The 16,959-nt window shown below is 42.9% G+C and overlaps 1 protein-coding gene across 1 annotated transcript in view; it reads right to left on the bottom strand.

The window, feature by feature from the left end:
- FMN2 (formin 2) overlaps positions 1–16,959 on the bottom strand; it is a 248,940-nt gene that overhangs the window by 71,224 nt on the left and 160,757 nt on the right. The window contains exons 11-12 of the mRNA XM_084819532.1: positions 12,108–12,167; positions 10,004–10,124 (exon numbers count right to left, since the gene is read on the bottom strand). Of these exons, the coding sequence (XP_084675658.1) occupies positions 10,004–10,124; positions 12,108–12,167 (181 nt within the window). The remainder of the gene's footprint in view (positions 1–10,003; positions 10,125–12,107; positions 12,168–16,959) is intronic.

Raw genomic sequence — 16,959 nt, 5'->3', positions numbered from 1 at the left:
TAGGGAGAGTGCAAACCTCTCTAGAACAGGTTGAACATCATTTCGATGGGCAGACGAACCACCTACTAACAGTCTTGTCCAGATTGAGTCTCAGCTTATTGGACCCCATCCAGTCCATTACCATGCCTAGGCACTGACTCGGAACAGCCACTGCCTGGATTTGATGAAATGGAAGGACAGAGCTGGGTGTCATCTGCATATCCATGACACCTCACCCCACACCTCAGATAACCCTAAAATCTCCCTCACTGGTTTCATGTAGATGTTGAGCACAGTAGAGCCATGTGGAACCCCATAGCATAGCTGCCAAGGCACAGAGCAACAATCCCCCGGCACCACCTTCTGGAATTGACTATGCAGGTAGGAGCAGAACCACTGGAATGCAGTGCCTCCAACTCCCAACCCAGACAACCTATCCAGAATGATACTATGGTTGATGGTATCGAAAGCTGCAGAGAGATCCAAGAGAATCAAGAGAGTCACACTCCCCTTGTCCCTCTCCCAGCAAATGTCATCCTACAGGGTGACCAAGGCAGTTTCCACTCCAAAACCAGGCCTAAAGCCTATTGAAATGGGTCTAGATAATCTGTTTTATTCAAGAGTGCTTGGAGTTGACCAGCAACCACCCACTCAAGCCCTTGGAAGGGGATGCTGGCTGCTGGCTTATAGCTGTTTAACATCATCCAGGTCCAGGTTAGGGTTTTTCAGGAGTGGCCTAATTACTACCTCCTTTAAGGAGGCAGGTACGACTGCTCTCTTAAGGAAGTATTTACAACCTTCTGAACCCAGCTGGACATCCCCTCCCAATTAGATGTCATAAGCCATGAAGGGCAAGGGTCAAGCTTAAGAGCCCATTTTCATCCTGGGATAGTGAACTGACACATATATTCATCAGCTCACCAAAATAACAGAATTCAGTTATAATGAATTTTAAATTTCAAATAAAATGTTGAACAATGAAAGAAGAACGCAAAATCCAAGAAAAGTGAGCATTAGGATTATTGAGTGTTGAGAACCATTTCACCCATGGTTCTGAAACTTGGTAGCATTATTCAAATGCAACAAATCTTTATGATTTAAGATGTTCTCATAAAAGAAGATTTGATGGAAAGATGGTTAGGATAAAACTTCAATGCAGGTAATAACTAGTTTTTATCAGGCTGCATAGTAGTTGCATTTGTTAGCAAAAACTCAGTTTAACTTTTTAAAAATGATAAACCCAATTAACAGCACAATTCTACAGGATTGCCGCTCCATAGATGGATGGATCCAATCTCAGAGCCCTTCATCTAGCCTAAGTCTTACCAGCAAGAGCCAGGCAGAGTGAGAGGAATGACAGAAACTTTTACAGCTTCTCCATCTTCCATTTTCGCATTTTGTGCTGGATGGGCCTCTGAGCCTGTCTAGCTTGCTTACCTTGCCACAGCACAGGTAGGGATGGGAACAGAGGGGCTTGTGGATCTAGCGAATCCACATCTTCTCCCCTCCCCTTCCCACCCACCAGTATGCCCCCTTTCTTCCCTCCTGTCATCTTCTGAAGTTGTGACACTGTCCTCGGAAGAGGAGCTGCTTCTTAGCTTTCCATGGCGCCTGGGCAGGGTGTGGAAAATCCAAGTAGGGATTCCAATCCCCCAAGGTCATAACTCTGTCCATAGTCTCAGGTCTGCGTGTGGGAATCCACCATATCTTATGGCCCCTGGGGACTCCGTCCCAGGAACCATAGGATTCTTTTCTAAGTTATTTTCAAAAACATTTATAGCAGCTCCTTATTTGTTTGTATTTGTTTAATATTGCTTCTCCACAAACACAAAATCAACAAGAACATGTTTCTGAAAATGTAATATTTCAGTAGTATACCTACTACTGTAGTAGTTATTAAAACAAAATGGCTGCAGTCCATTGGAATCAGTGGGGCCTAGGTTTAGTGAGTGTGGGCAGGACTGCAGCCAATGTTAATAGCTGACAACTTTTAGGAAGTAAACCAGCATTTACTGCTTGGTAAGAAGCTTTAAAAACAAAGGCTACATCTGTCTCACAGGGATAGGCTTTTAAAACATATACACATATGCAAATCAAGCAGTGCAAACTATGTTTCTAAACTTTGTGGCATCGACTACTCAGCTGCAGTAATTTACTAAGGCTCAGATCACACATGCTTGTAAACATGCTTAACAACACTACCATGTGAATTCTATTGACCTCAATGAGGCCATTCATGGTTACAAAGCTAAAAATACATTTAAGTGTTTATAGGCTCAGTGCCTAAACAAATGTGATGGTAGGTCAATTTCACAGCAAGTGCAGGAGCTGCGGTACAATACAATATAAACTTGTTTTGATAGCCTATGTGGTCTCTGACTTCTGCTGTCTCTTCGGGCAAAACCAATATGCTTTATGTGCTTATTTTATTGTAGCTATGACAGCACGGGAAAACAGAAAAAAGCCACACAACACTGGATATACATGGTAAGAAAAGGATACACCATATCTAATGAAGATGAGGAATTGTCATGTTCAAGAAAGCCCTGGATGTCTCAAAAAGGATCAGTCCCTAGGATTTTACATGAAAATGTAAATTTCAAGATCTCAGTTATTTCAAGAAGCCACCATATATGTTTTGGTTGCTCTCAGCTTTTAGCTCCTAGCAGATTACCTAATATTCAAAACAGTCATGTTATATGCTCTATGCACAAACATAGGGTTTTTCAGCCCTCCTATGACAGCCCCCCCGACCCCATGAAGTGTGAGTGATTACCATGAGAAGAGAAAATCAACCAGCATCCTCTGCTCCCTGCCCTCACTCCCACAACATGCATGCATGGAAGCACTTTGCACACACACACAGATCTATCTGGACCCCAGCTTTGATTATAATTGTGTGTTTTGTTTTTTACAATCCAGTTTTTTTAAAAAATACTGGACTCTGAAAATCTGCATTCATCCAATGGGAAAGCAAAGCAAGCAATGGAAGGCATTAATTATGGCAGCTTGATTACTATCCTAGACCCACTTACTAGGGAGTAAGCCCCCTTGAACTTAATTGGACTTACTTCTGAGTAAACATACATTGGATTGCACTATCTGTGAATCAATCAAAAGACTAGAACTGAACAAATAGCTGTCAATGGAAAGAATTTTGGGGTCAAATTTTGACAAGTGTGATTTTTGTGAAATTCAGTATAACCTTAGAAAATGCAAATTTTCTCTCTGAAATGTGGGGTGGTCGTAGTGATAATACCATACTTCAAAATCTGTCAGTGATCATGCCATGTCAACATTTGTTTATGCAAATTTTAGGTACCTTCCAGAAAATGTTTGAACTCCTCTCCTTTGGTGTTCTTTGAAAGTTCTACCAACCATTTTCAGAAATATATTAGGAACATGGATTTTTAAATGTTCCTTCAATGAAAGACACGATCTGATCTCACTTCCCCAGCATCATATATAGAAATGCTTGAAGTCGGTACTTGAAAGGGAATCCAGAATTTAATGCAAGGAAATGAAGCCAGGTTTATCTGAATGGCACACTTTTCCATTAGAAGAGAAAGACTTCTCAATTTTCTTTTATTTATTTTTTCGGTATTGTTAGGACTTATGCTAAGGACTGTTGGGGCTTCAAAAGCTTCTACAGACAGCTCCTTGTTTGGAGTTTTAAGGATAGTAAAACATGACTCACAAACGCACTGAAATCCTGGCTTTATTTTACATATGGTTTAGGTTTAGGAGTCTGCATGCAGCATATGTTTCAGTCAATTAACCCTTTCAGCAATGTTTGTGCAGGCTACTGAAGTATGTGGGTGCAGCACTGATATTGGCTAGCTACAACAGTGTTCTACCTGGCAAACCTGAGAGGCTTTTAAGCGGCAATCATGCGAACTGCTGATTACTTGAGTAGTCCCAATAACCTAAACTGAACTACACCCAAATAAGCAATATATGTGGACTGCATCAGCCTTCAAGATGATAGCTTTACAGTACTTTCACATGTGAACTTTGCAGCCCATGTCAAAATGACATGGACTCAGCAGGACATTCAAACAGCAGGAGGGATCCTGACAACAGTTCTGCTGCATCAACTTCTGTAGGGGCTGCTGACCTGGGTTTGTTCTGGGTCAGCCAAAATGCAACTGATCAGATCCAGTAAGACTGGTTTGTATTCCTTAAGTCTGCCTCTCAGCTCTGATAATTCCCTCCCTGAAAACACACACGCTCCCCCCAGTTATTATAGAACTGCAGCCATTTACAACAGAATAAACATGATACATCTGTAAGAAAGCAATGTACTCAGAACAACTGTAAAAAGTGCATTAAGATATGTGAAAGCCATATAGACATGCAGGTTATACCTACCAAAAAAACCCCACTGTCAGAGAAAGTTAAGAATGTTTAAGTGTTTAATTTGGGAGGATTACTTCCAGTGTCTTTTTAGACACTTCATCCTCTTCCCCAACTGATCCTGAATTTACTGCCTAGATTTCTGTATGTACATAACAGTCACGAAGGTAGTAGGAAACACAGAGAAAGAAAGCTAACATTCCTTTATAGAAGAATCTCTGCCTACACAATCTAGGGACACCAATGCATCATTGGTTAGCTGTTCTTTAATTTTTAACTGCAAACCAGATTCATTGGACCAATTCACATGACTGTCATGGTGCGTTGTCATTATAGTGTTGTCTCTGCAAGTCGTCATTTAGCAACATGGACAGCCCTGCAAGCATGTTAGATTGTGGCTCACTTCATGTTTCTAGAATGCAGGGCATGTCCTCTGATCTAAAAGAGCCTGGCATCCTCCTGTGGGCTGTGGGAAACTTCCATGCACACTCAGGAAATGTGTATCTTGCAATGTTATGCTCTCTGTAGCTCTGTTGCACTTGAGAGTTTCACTTGTTGAACTACGGCTACAATCTTGTCACACTTTAGTCATAATCTGTTCTTAGGGCTTCTCTACACCAGGCTTTTTATGCCACAACTTTACTGAGGCTTCCGCTTCCGGATTCTTTGAGGGATGAAGATTGGCCATTTAAATGTGCTTCCCCCTTTTTCCTGGGTATTTCCTTTCTCTGCAAGTTCTATGCTTCATTATACAACCACTTAGATGGCACTGTGGTATAGCTGCAGTTATAGTGCAACCCTGTAATTACACACAGTGATTCAACCCACCATTTTAAAGTAGTGCATTTTCCCCATTACAAATAAAGCTGCAGAAATGGTCATTGGCAAGGCCCTGGAGGTTGACGATGTCATGTAAAGGACCTGCAAACTTCCATGAGTAACCCATCTCAATCCCAAGATAAAAGCCTGGTGTAGAGAAGCCCTTACTTATGCTAACTGATTAGGCTAATCATCAGGACAGGAATGCACTGGGTTGTATCCAACAGTGTCCTTCCTCCAGGAGAACAGATGCTGCTGATGGATCAAATCCTCCTCCCCACTGTAGCTCCCCCACCCCCAAATCTTCTCCAGTGGGTTGGGGGACCTTCCAGAGCAGATTTGGCATACATACAAGGGATGCAGGGGGAAAGAGGGGAAGGGAAACTCCCATGGCACAAGCAGATGTCTGTTCGCATAACGTTGGATTTAGCCCAATAGAATTACCGTCTTGATATATATAGGTCAGGTAAGTAATACTTAAAATTATTTAGATAAGTCTTTGATTTGTACTATACCCTGTAATATGTTTCATTTTTGTCTTATAGTTTGGAGTTTCCTCCCACTTTATACCACGTTTTGAAAGTGTCAACTAAGACTTTATGTAGGTGTGCAATAAATGACAATCAGAAAACTTATCTGTGAAGCATTGCCTACATTCCTTACTCTATTTCAATAATTTCTTGTGGCAATTTATGTTCAAGGTATAGTTTCTGTACTTGTTACCAGGACTGGGGAGGGAAGTTTGACATTGAAGTGACCAGCATTCTCCATTCTCAAAACAAAGACACTCACTCCCAAGGTTGTACGTCTTTCTTCCTCTCTTTCAGAAGCCTTCCCTGTCCCCTTGCTACCTTCACAGGGATGGGGTACCTATTCTGCCCCTTTCTCCAGGTGTCTACGTGAAAGCTCTCTTTCTGCATGACCATCTGGGGGGGTTGTGTGCCTTGCTAGGCACCTCAGTTGGCAAGCAATCTCCCTTTGCAGGGCCCATAACCGGTCTTCCTTAGCTGGAGTAGGTGTACTTAGAGCTGCCTGGTGCAGACAGCTCAGCCACTTGCCTTCACCTCACCCACTTTCCTGGGCTTCTGATGCCCCTTTGCCCTTTGAAGTCCAGAGGCCAAATCCGGCCCTCCTGGGGCCCCAATCCAGCCCTCCAGGCTTCCCCAGATGGCCACCTTCCACTGGCCCCACTCCTATCCAACCCAGTAATACCCTTCAGTGCTAGCAGTAGAGACAGTGAGACTTCTCTCTCTCTCTCTCTCTCTCTCTCTCTCCCCCCCCTCTCATATTTTACTTGCAAACATCATAATTTTCAACACAGAGTTATATAACCGTTCTTAAAGGGTTACAAGAAGAGATAGCGACTGAGCTGAGAAATAATTTGCAAAGGTAGATCTTCCAAAGTGCCTAAAGATGGATTTAAAAGGCAGGACCAGGTATGGTCCAAGACATTTTGCTGCCTGAGCTGCAGGACAAGATGGCAACACTTTCCATTCCATGTACAACAGCCAATTGGACTGGCTGATGAAACTGTCTTCAACACTGATGATGGAACAGCATCCTTCCTTCACTGCATCGAAAGTCGGCAGGCTAGCGTAGCAGGTACATGGCAGGCTGCATGGCACATGGGTCTCTCCTGGGTCTCTCCTGCAATACCCTGGCTACCACCTCCTCACATCTGCTGCCTGAGGCTGCTTCACTCTGCCTCATGGTAGGGCTGGCCCTGGGCAGGACTGAACTTCTGGAGCCACTGAATGCAGCTGGACTAAGGCTGCAATCCGAAATCCACTTACAGGGGTATATGCCCCATTGAACTCAATAGGGCTTCTGACCAGACACACACAGTACTGGAGTGTTAAGCACTTAACTGAAATCTCTTTCGAAAATGTACACATTACAGCAATATGCTCAAGAAGTTCTAAGATTGGGGTGGGCAGGTGGGGGGACAGTGCAGAAGCTGCTACAAAGTGTTTAAACTTAAACTCTCCCTGCATTGTTTCAATGGACCTAGCTACCCAATTCTCTTTACCACAGCAAGTTGATTTAAGTCTTGTGGTAAGTGCTAAAATTTTGAGTATGGAATGACAGAGTTACTGAAAATTATTACTCAACATGACTGCATCAAGGAGGTCTGCTGACGGCCAGGAAAGATCAAAAGCAGATCAGGTTGCTTAACAAACTATATGTCACCGAACTGAGAAAGGCTGAACTGAGAATCCTAGAGAGCTGTGAAATTGAGGGGCAATTGATGGAGCCAAACCACTAGATATATTAATAAAACTCCTGGCTGTCTCGGGTCCTTTGTTTATTAGAATGTCTGGCACATAACAGATTAATGTCCAGCCACAAAATGCTTTAAAACAAGGGAAGCAGAAATTGATGGCAGCTGAGCAGGATGATCAGGGAAATGTTATATAAATAGTTGCTTAAACTGCAAATGAAATTCCTGCTCTAAACTAGGCCCCAATATCTCTTTAAAAAGTCTAAAATGACATCTTTTTTATTTCATACCTCTGAAGTTTGTTCTCTGCAACATGAGCAAACTCCAGTGCATACCGCTCATAAAACAATCGACAAACAAACAAACAGACAAAGGGAACCTCCGCAGTCACTGTTTGAAAACAAATACATAAAAACAATCCTTCCCTCTAAGGAAAACCAACAAAATGTTCCCTTTTAAGCACTTGTGCACCCAAGCTTATCATCCTGATCATGCGCCATAAAGAAAACATTCAACATTATTAAAATAGTTTTAAGTTTGCATGGTTTCCCACAGATTGCTAATACCCTGAGACAGTCCGATGAAGCAGTGCATGCTAGCAGTTGTTATAATCAGGAGGCTCCACTCTGTTGCTACAACTTTCTGAAGAGCCTCATTATAGGTAGGAATGCCACAGGAAATAACCAACAGTTTAGCAGTGTGTACTCCTAGCAACTCACTGTATATGTTGTGGACAAATACCACACCGTAGACCATTGTGAGCATAATGAAGAGGCAAAATGCCGGTCATGGCTTGAACCCTAGTGGCCATCCCTCCAGCAATGCTGAAAGGCTCCTCCCCGAGTTGTCACCACCATCAGCCGCCCACCCTAGCAGGCTGCTGCAGTGCAGAGGGAGATGAGCAGTGGAGGCGGGTGGCTCTGATGTCGGTGCAGAAGCACCTTGGATAGCTCCTCTCTGACTGAAACCCGGAGCAGATTCACCACCTCACTGACGTCGGAGCCACTGGCCTCCACTGCCCACAGCTCTGAGTGGGTGCGATGCATTAGCCCCAAAGGCAATCCATACCTTGCCCACAGGTTCCACAGCCCTGGGCAGGAAGCTTCAGGAACTGCCAGCCACCAGGAAGGTGCCTCAGGGCACTCACCTAGCCTTACCAGCATTTCCTGCACATACCTGCCAACTATAGGGAATGTGACCAAATTAAGAAAACAAAGTCTTTCCCCCAGATAATGTAACCTCCTCCCCCAACATCAGTGCAGAATAGGCAAACCAACAACAGCCTTTTAAATAGGCCAGTATGATCAGCCCCATATTGCGGGGCGGGAGGTAGATCTAGGTTGAAACCACAGCGTCTTGCACAAGGCCACCAAGTGCATTTGTGGCAGCGGTGAGATCTTAACTGGAAACTTTCCATTCTTCACCACTACTCTACCCCTGCTTCTAGGATTCCCAAGAATTTTGCAGAATCCTCTTCACTGGAGTCAAAATAGAAACTAGATGAACACCTGTCATGGTTTAAGAGCATTCCGCTGCTTTGGAGAACTAGACTAACAACACCATTCTGCACACATCCACTCAGCAGTCAGTTCCATGGAGTTGGATGGAACTTACTTTCAGGTAAATGTGTATAGGATTGCAGCCTAAGTTGCCCTTGAGGTTTATTCAAGGAACATTCTTATTTAGAGTCTTAGGGTGCAATCTTATTGTGATAACCATAAGCCTCCAAACTCAAATTTTAACTCTCCAGATTCCAACCCTATGCAGGGTGAGAGGAGCGGTGGAGGTGATCTTTGCCTCCCTATCATCCCACCCTGCATTTTCGCTAGATGGGCTTTTTTGCCCATCTAGCTGGGGTGTCTCGGAGGGAAGGGGAAGGAGGCTGGAGAGGCCTTGGTCTAGCTCATAGCCAGGCCTCTCCAGTCTCCTTCCCTGCCTGCTCACCAAAATGCACCCTTTCCCCGTTTTCTGAGGCTGCATTCCTGACCTTGGAGAGGCAGCTGGCATGGTTCTTTCTGCACTGGCTGTTAGGGGGAGGGGATCAGAGCTCCGATTCCCAGCTCCAAGGTCAGAGTGCTGTCTCTAGACTTGGATCTGGGAATCCAAGCTATCCTATGGCCCCTCAGATATTGTCTAGGGGCATAGGATTGAATCTCCATCAATTTCAAATTTGGTATTCTTAGATATTGTGCCACACTTTCTGTTAGAAAAGTTAATAATACATTTATTAATATTTTGGCAGATTTTATAATTGATACATTTCAAATCCCTATCAATTTCCCCCTGGCCCACTCACGGTCTCCAAATAAGCCTCATGAATTATATTCTTAAAGCTACAAACATGATTTGAAATGCAGTCGAAGTCCAATTGTACAACTGCTTTCTCCTCTACAAAAGCTGACATCCGTAATCATCTCATCATAGTGACATTCTCTTGATGGTCTTTATTAATGTCTTTGACATCCATTTGGCTTTATGGGTGTCATATCTTTTAGGTTGCTCACACAGACACAGAGAGAAGTCTTGTAGTTGTGTGTAACTGCTAGCACACATCAGACACATCTACAAGACTTCTCTCTGTGTGTATCTCAAATGCAAAGTGGCTGCAAACACTGCAAAACTTCGTACCTCGCAAGTCTTTTTTAAGTTTGCGAAGATCCTTATGAAATTCTTCAAATTTTAACTGAGAAGCTTGAAAAACGTCTTGTGGCTCAGGGAGAGGGAAGATGCATTGCTCTTTTCCAGCGTCCTGACAAAACATAAAAGAGATGTGCTCAGTATAAAAACAGAAAATTAAAGACATGACTGAGTTAAGAACAGTACTTCCTTATCACCTGTGCATTAAAAGCAAATGTAGCATCGACATAGGATAACAACAGCCTAGTTAGTCCAGGCTATGAGAACCCAACGAACAAGTGGGCCAGGCAGTATCACTTATTGATGGCTCATTGCGTGCCAGTGGAAAAGAAGAGCCAGATCAGCCAACCTTTGCACTAAATTCAAAATGGCAGTAAAATACAGTTATGGGGCTGAACCTTGAGAAGCGTGGGAGAGGTGTATTCCTCTAGCCCCTCAGCAGCAGGAGGCCTGGAAATACATCCTGATACACTAGCATATGAACCCAATTGCTCAACATGTGATCATCAAGATCACTATTGCTATGATCTAGAATTTCTTTTAGGCTCACCTCTGCAAAATAATGTAAAACTTTCCTATCAGAAGGAGGCCTCTTCTAGCATCGCAACTTTGTCATAAATATGGACCTGCCAGGGGAATAGGAGAGTTGTTGCCCCTTTCCACTTCTCGTATATGAAATTCACATGCATGGTTGTGACTGAGGATACTGCTAGTTGTTGCAAATGGGTTTCTAGATAAGTTTCAATCAGGTTTCAGTTTTGGAACTGAAATTGCCTTGGTCACCCTGTGGGGTGACCTCTGTTAAAAGAAAGGTTGTTGAAAGAAAAAGAGTGGGGTCCTGTTTATTCCCTTAGACCTCTCAGAGGCTTTCAGTACCACTGAACAGCGTATCCTTCTGGATAGGCTGTCTGAGTTGGATATTGGGGATACTATTTTGCTGTAAGTTACTCCTGATAGCCTATTCCAGAAAGTAGTGTTAGGGGGTTACTGCTTGATCCCTTGGCAATTGTGCACTGAGGTCCCACTGGGTTCCATTGTATCCCCCAAGCTATTTAACATCTACATGAAAGCACTGGATGAGGTCATCTGAAGATCTGAGCTGAGGTGTCACCAACAGGCTGCTGACACCCAGCTCTATCTCTCGTTTCCATCAAATCCAGGAGAGGCAGTGGATGAGGGCCAATAAGTTGAGACTCAGTCCAGACAAGAAGGAGGTACTGTTGGTAGTTCATCTGCCCAGCTGAGTGGTATTCAACCTGTTCTGAAGAGGGCTGTTCTGGAGAGGGCTAAAGGATCAGATTTGCAGTTTTGGATTATTCACTGATCCAACTTTAAAGTCCTAAACAGCTTGAGGCCAGGTTCCTTGAAAGATCACCTCCTCCCCAACCCCACCACGACCCTGAGATCATCTTTGGATGGCCTTCTCTTGTTGTCCCTGCACAGTGAGGTGTGGCGGGTAGCTACCAAAGAGAGGACCTTCTTAGTGGTAGCACCTGGGTTATGGACTGCCTCCCAAGAGAAGCTTGCTTGGCATCCACCCTCTATTCTTTTCAGCAGCAGTTAAATACTTTTAAAGAATTATCTCAGACTTAAAAAAGAGAGAGGATTTAATGGCTTTTCAAAGTTGTTAAGATCTGCTGCTTATAAATTTCTTTTATTGATTTATTTTCTCTTGCTCAATTGTATGCTGTGTTTGAATTCTTATTGTTGGATTGTGTTTTGACATTTTTATTGTATGTTGGCCAAAGAACACTAGTTTGGGGGCAGAATATAAATGTCATAAATAAATAAAATGACATTCAGTTAAATGACAATTCAATAACTCTTGAATGGCTTGCTTTGATAAATATTGCTGCTGTTGAGGGGTAAGCCTGAATCTATCCATCCAATAGGTTTTTGTTAACTGTCTTTTCATCTGGCTTATTTCACTCCAAAAGCACATTCATGCCACTAGCAGATATTGGTCAAACCAAACTATGGCTGAAATCACACTGTCACTCTCAAACAAACAGAGGACAAGGAATTTACTTTAAATGACACAATCAAATGAACCACCTAATTTTTACAAAAAAGAAAAAAATGAGTTTATATTCACCTCATCAAAATTTCGTAAATAATACGAGACAATATATGACAGAAGACTTCTGCTGTTGTCCTGTGTAGAAGCAAAATTAAATAATGTTTATATGCATAAAATATATCAGATCTTAGCTAGAGCTGTTTCCATTTTTATTTTTTATGCAATCAGTGAACCGTTACACTAGAAGGCAAAGGAAACTTGGAACAGAAGAGGGAATTTAAACTCTGAGCTGCTATGCTGACAGAGAAACAAGAGCTGAAATTGCATGTAAAAGAACAACTGAAAGGAAATAGACATCAACTGTGAATGCATCTGTGCAGTGAATTAAGGGGAATTTTAAATGCCCCACATATGAACACATAGTAACTATGTAGAGCAGCCTTCCCAATCTGGAACCCTCCAGTTGTGTTGGATTGCAATGCCCATCATGCTAGCTGAGAATGATGGAAGTTGTAGCCCAATACATCTGGAGGGCACCACGTTGAGGAAGGCTGACGCAGAGTGAGCAAGAAACTCAAGTAGATCTTGAATCACATCGGTCCTCTTCAGTGTCTTGCATAACATGACGGCAGGCCTTTCTCTGGTTTTACCTTACTTTCTTTTTTTATTCCTCCTATATTTATTTTATGTAGTATTTTTAGATGAAGTAATGGCAGAGGGATAAGTGGGGATGGGGAGATTGGACTGATGCAGTATATAATTTAGGGCTGTGCATTGCCTTGTTACGAAGCCCAAATAACGAGGTGAAGCGGGCTGATTCAGAGCAGCCTCCTCATGATACAAAGCAGAACCAAGGTGCCCCAAGGCAAAGTGCCTCCTCCACGAAGCGCCTCCTCCACCTCGTATATTTTGAGCTACTTCTGAGCAGTCCAGGCAGGCTGTCTCCAAAATATATCAACTTCTGAAAGCTCAAGTGAAGGGGCAGGAGGAGGAGGGAGGGGAAAGGTGAGCGGACATGAGAGGCAGGGGGAGGCGAGTGGAGGAGGAGGAAGGAGTGTGCTTTGGTGAATGGGAACTCTCAGGCTGTACCTACACCAACAGTCTCCAGTCAGAAAGAGTGGTGGAGGAGAAGGGTAGTTCAGTGAAAGGCTGCTCTTTTGTGTGCGAGCTGTTTCTTTGGGAGAGGGCTGGTGTATGGTTAGATCTGGTGTGTGCATGCATGCTGTCATTGCAGTTCCTTCTTAGATTCCTTCGTTAGTTCTCCATTGCTATCAGCCTTTCCTAGATTTTTAAAAGCAAACAGCTAGCTTGTTGTGGGATTGTTCCTTTGCTCCTTGAGAAGGAACAACCCCCCCCCCCGCTTTTCCATTGCTCATTGGTTAGGTTGCTCATTTGGGGATTCTGGAAAAGGCTGTGTTTGTTTTTTAAGTTCAGCCCTCACTGCTGCTCACTGTAGTCCTTGTCATTTTTTCATTCAAGTCTGTCTTGTATTGATTTTTAAGAACCCAGTCTTTTTTTGATTTTTAAAAACAAACATTGACTTCTGGATATGTTCCTCCACCCACCCCTGCTTTTTAATTAATATTCAACCATTTAGTTGTTTCTTTCTTTCTTTCTTTCTTTCTTTCTTTCTTTCTTTCTTTCTTTCTTTCTAAATTCTTAAATAAAGGCATATCATAGCAGCCTATGCATTTAAGTGTTTGGCTCCCCACCTGCCCTGTTTTGAAATGAACCATCTGTTTCTTTTCTGTGTTGATCCTCCCAAAACATAAACTAAAGAAGGGGTGTTTTTTTCTGTTCTTTGCTTGCTCTTGGCTTATTACCTCGGCTGTCCTCCTGTATTTCTTGAACTTTACTTGCCTTCCCTAAAAGAAAATTAAATATAAAACAATACATAAAAAAACCCTTTTATTTGCTTAGGTAGTTCTGCTTTTCTTTTGGTCTTCTGTGTGCATGCACGTGTGTGCGTGTGCGTGCTTTTGCTGCTTTGTTCCACATCGCAAGAAAGTGGCGAAAGCACTACAGACATAGTATTTATATTAATTAACTTCTTATTCGAATAAAACTCCACTGTGTGAAAAAACAAGCCAGCCCAATATGAGGCATGTTTGGGGTGTTGGCAGGGCAGAGGTGAGTGATGAGTGATGCACTTTTACTCCCTTCTGCCCACCCCCTGGCCTGTTGGGACTTTTCTTTCTGTATCTGTCTTTCATTTGTTGTGCTGCTAGCCCCAGGGCAGAAGAGCCGGAGTCACCCCTCACGGTCATCCCTTGAAAGGAATATGCCCTCTTGGTGGGCTTGACTCTGTTTGTATCCACTTTTCTGGCCCCAGGCTGCTCTTCCCTACATAACATGCCCTAGTGGACAAGGCATTGCACTTTGGTCCATTCATTCCCCTTTCTTTTTATCTTTCTTTCTTTTCTAGATCCTTCATTTAGAAAACCAGTGTAACCATTCCCAAGGTCCATGGCCGTTGCCTGGGCAGCTCTTCCTGATAGAGGTGCTTGTTGGCATGTAGTAGCTGTAGAACTACCACAGGTCCTGCCTGGCAGAGTTTCTGTGTCTTCCTGCCTCTGTTAGAAGACCGCTGAGAGCCTGAGGTCATCAGAGATCACCAACTGCATAAACTGGATAATTATGTGCACTTGCTACAGTATCAATTCCTTCAGTTACCTAGAATCAGGATTTAATTAAAACCTGTTTGAAATTTGGCAGAAGTGGTGTGGCCAACCCCTCCGCCCCACATTAAAATATAACATACATTCAAAATGTTCTTTAGTGTGTGCTAGAAATAAACAAAAGCAGATAAAAAAGAACCTCTTCCAGCCCCCCTGCCAGGTAATGTATGTATTTAGCCATAGAGATGCTGCTGTGCCAATGATTCTTCTGAGACTGAATAAGGGTTGCTTTGCACTTCAAAGAAACCTGCAGCAGGGATAGCAACCTCCCCTTCAACACACTATTCCTTCTGGGTTTGGTCTGAGTTTCTGGGAACATCAAATTTCACCTGCACCTAGTACGCAAGCCAGTGGGCCAAACTGCCTGGACTTTGGCGAATGGGGTGCCCTTGAGGGGGGCTGGGAGGGGCCAAGATTTCAATCACATCTGTGGAAGCAAAGAGAAGTCATAGCTCTTTGCTCTGAATTTTGGTGGAAAACGTCAAATTTCACATGTGCCTAGCACACATGCCAGTGGGCCAAACTGTCTGAAAATTGGAGTCCCTTCCAAGGGGGCTGAGAAGTCTCCAAATTTCATGTCTGTATCTTGAAAACTGAAAAAGTTATGACCATTTGTGTTTTCCCATGCAAGTCAATGGGAAAACGCCAAAAAAGGGGTGATCCAGATATCCGAATTTTGCTTCAGATTCAGATCTGAGTCGAAGTGGAGGGGGTCCAAATTGGTCCGAGGCAGATAGGGGTTGCTAAGGAGTATCCGAAGCGACATCTGAAGCGCAGCAGGGGGTCTGTGCACAGCCCTAATATAATTCAATTAATCGTTACATTGAAGATTTCTGAACTAGTTCTGCTTCTATTTAAAATCACTGGATTTTTAAAAATAACTTATTATTTATTTTATTTACAATATTTAAACACTACTCTACATCAAAGATTTTGGAGCAGTGAACAACAAGATAAAGTAACAAAATCCCATAATTAAGACAATTAAAACATTTTAAAAGAACCGATTCAGATTCTGAACTTAATAAACCACAGCTGGTCATTCAGGGAAGGCCTCTCGAAACAACAATGAAATTGCACAACAACAATTGTGCAATTTCCAATTATCAATAGGAAATAAATGTTACAATGTGGGTGCAGGTCACCCAATGAACGGATTGGTAGTAGGTACAAGGCCTAAATAAACCTCCTTCTTGTGCACTGGAGGTTTCTTCCCTTCCTTTCAATGTGATGGTGCCTTCCTGTTTGTTTTTCCAGTCACTGTTGGAGACAGAATGCCGGGCTAGATGGATCTTTGATCTGATTGAACATGACAATTCTTATGTTCTTAAAATTCTTAAGTTCTTAAAAAGAAAAAAAAATGTCACCATTAATTTGGAATCCCACAATTTACTAACAAAGGAAACCCCACACAACATTCAAAGTATAATACAGATTCAATTTGGAAAAATCTTCAAATGTGGAAATTACAAAACAAAAGAGTTTCTGCACAGCCTTGTTATATGAAAAAGGAGGATTGCAGTTATATAAGTAAAGACAGCATGTTCTGAAGTTTCAAGAAGGGTGCTTTGGTCTTCTCTACAATATTTATTCATTTGTGCAATTTGTTTGACAGTTTCAGCTTGACTCATCTAGGTGCTTAAGCTTAATAGTGGCCATCACACCAGATGATGTTCCTAGCCATGTTGACCCAAATACATAACCCCCATTCACAAGTGACTGTATATGTGCAGTGGGGAAAAGGGATTGCATCTGCCCTTCCTATCCCTGGGCCTGACTCACAACTGTACAGTGGACATCACATTTCAACAGGGAGCCAATGCACATAGACCCTGTTGTCCTCACCACCTCTGATAAGTAAAGCAGAGAGGTCATAGCATTGGCCTCCAGGCTTTGGTCTACAGTGATGATAGGATTGCCCCAACCTGGGGACTGGAGGATACCCAGGGCCTGATCCAGACCCATTTCAGTTTGGACAAGACCTCAGAGTCTGTTGTCTAATCTGAAATGGATCTGCAGAGGATAGACACTCAAAGGCCCATGGCTGAACCCCATTTATTAAGTTTGCTACCATTCCTAGCAATTTCTGTTAAAGAGATATTCTTTTGCTAGGATGCTGCATGCACAGCTTCTGCATATGGAACAGTAATAACACCTGCTACAAGCTAATGATGTGCCTCAGCGACTTCCATCAGTCACTGCTGGATGGAGCATGAGAAGAGGGAGCTGCTGAATGCTTCTAAGGTACT

The sequence above is a fragment of the Heloderma suspectum genome, chromosome 1 (assembly GCF_057233095.1).
Source record: "Heloderma suspectum isolate Gila_16-S chromosome 1, 16-S_ref, whole genome shotgun sequence".
Taxonomy (NCBI): domain Eukaryota; kingdom Metazoa; phylum Chordata; class Lepidosauria; order Squamata; family Helodermatidae; genus Heloderma; species Heloderma suspectum.
This window is presented reverse-complemented; position numbering and strand designations above follow the sequence as displayed.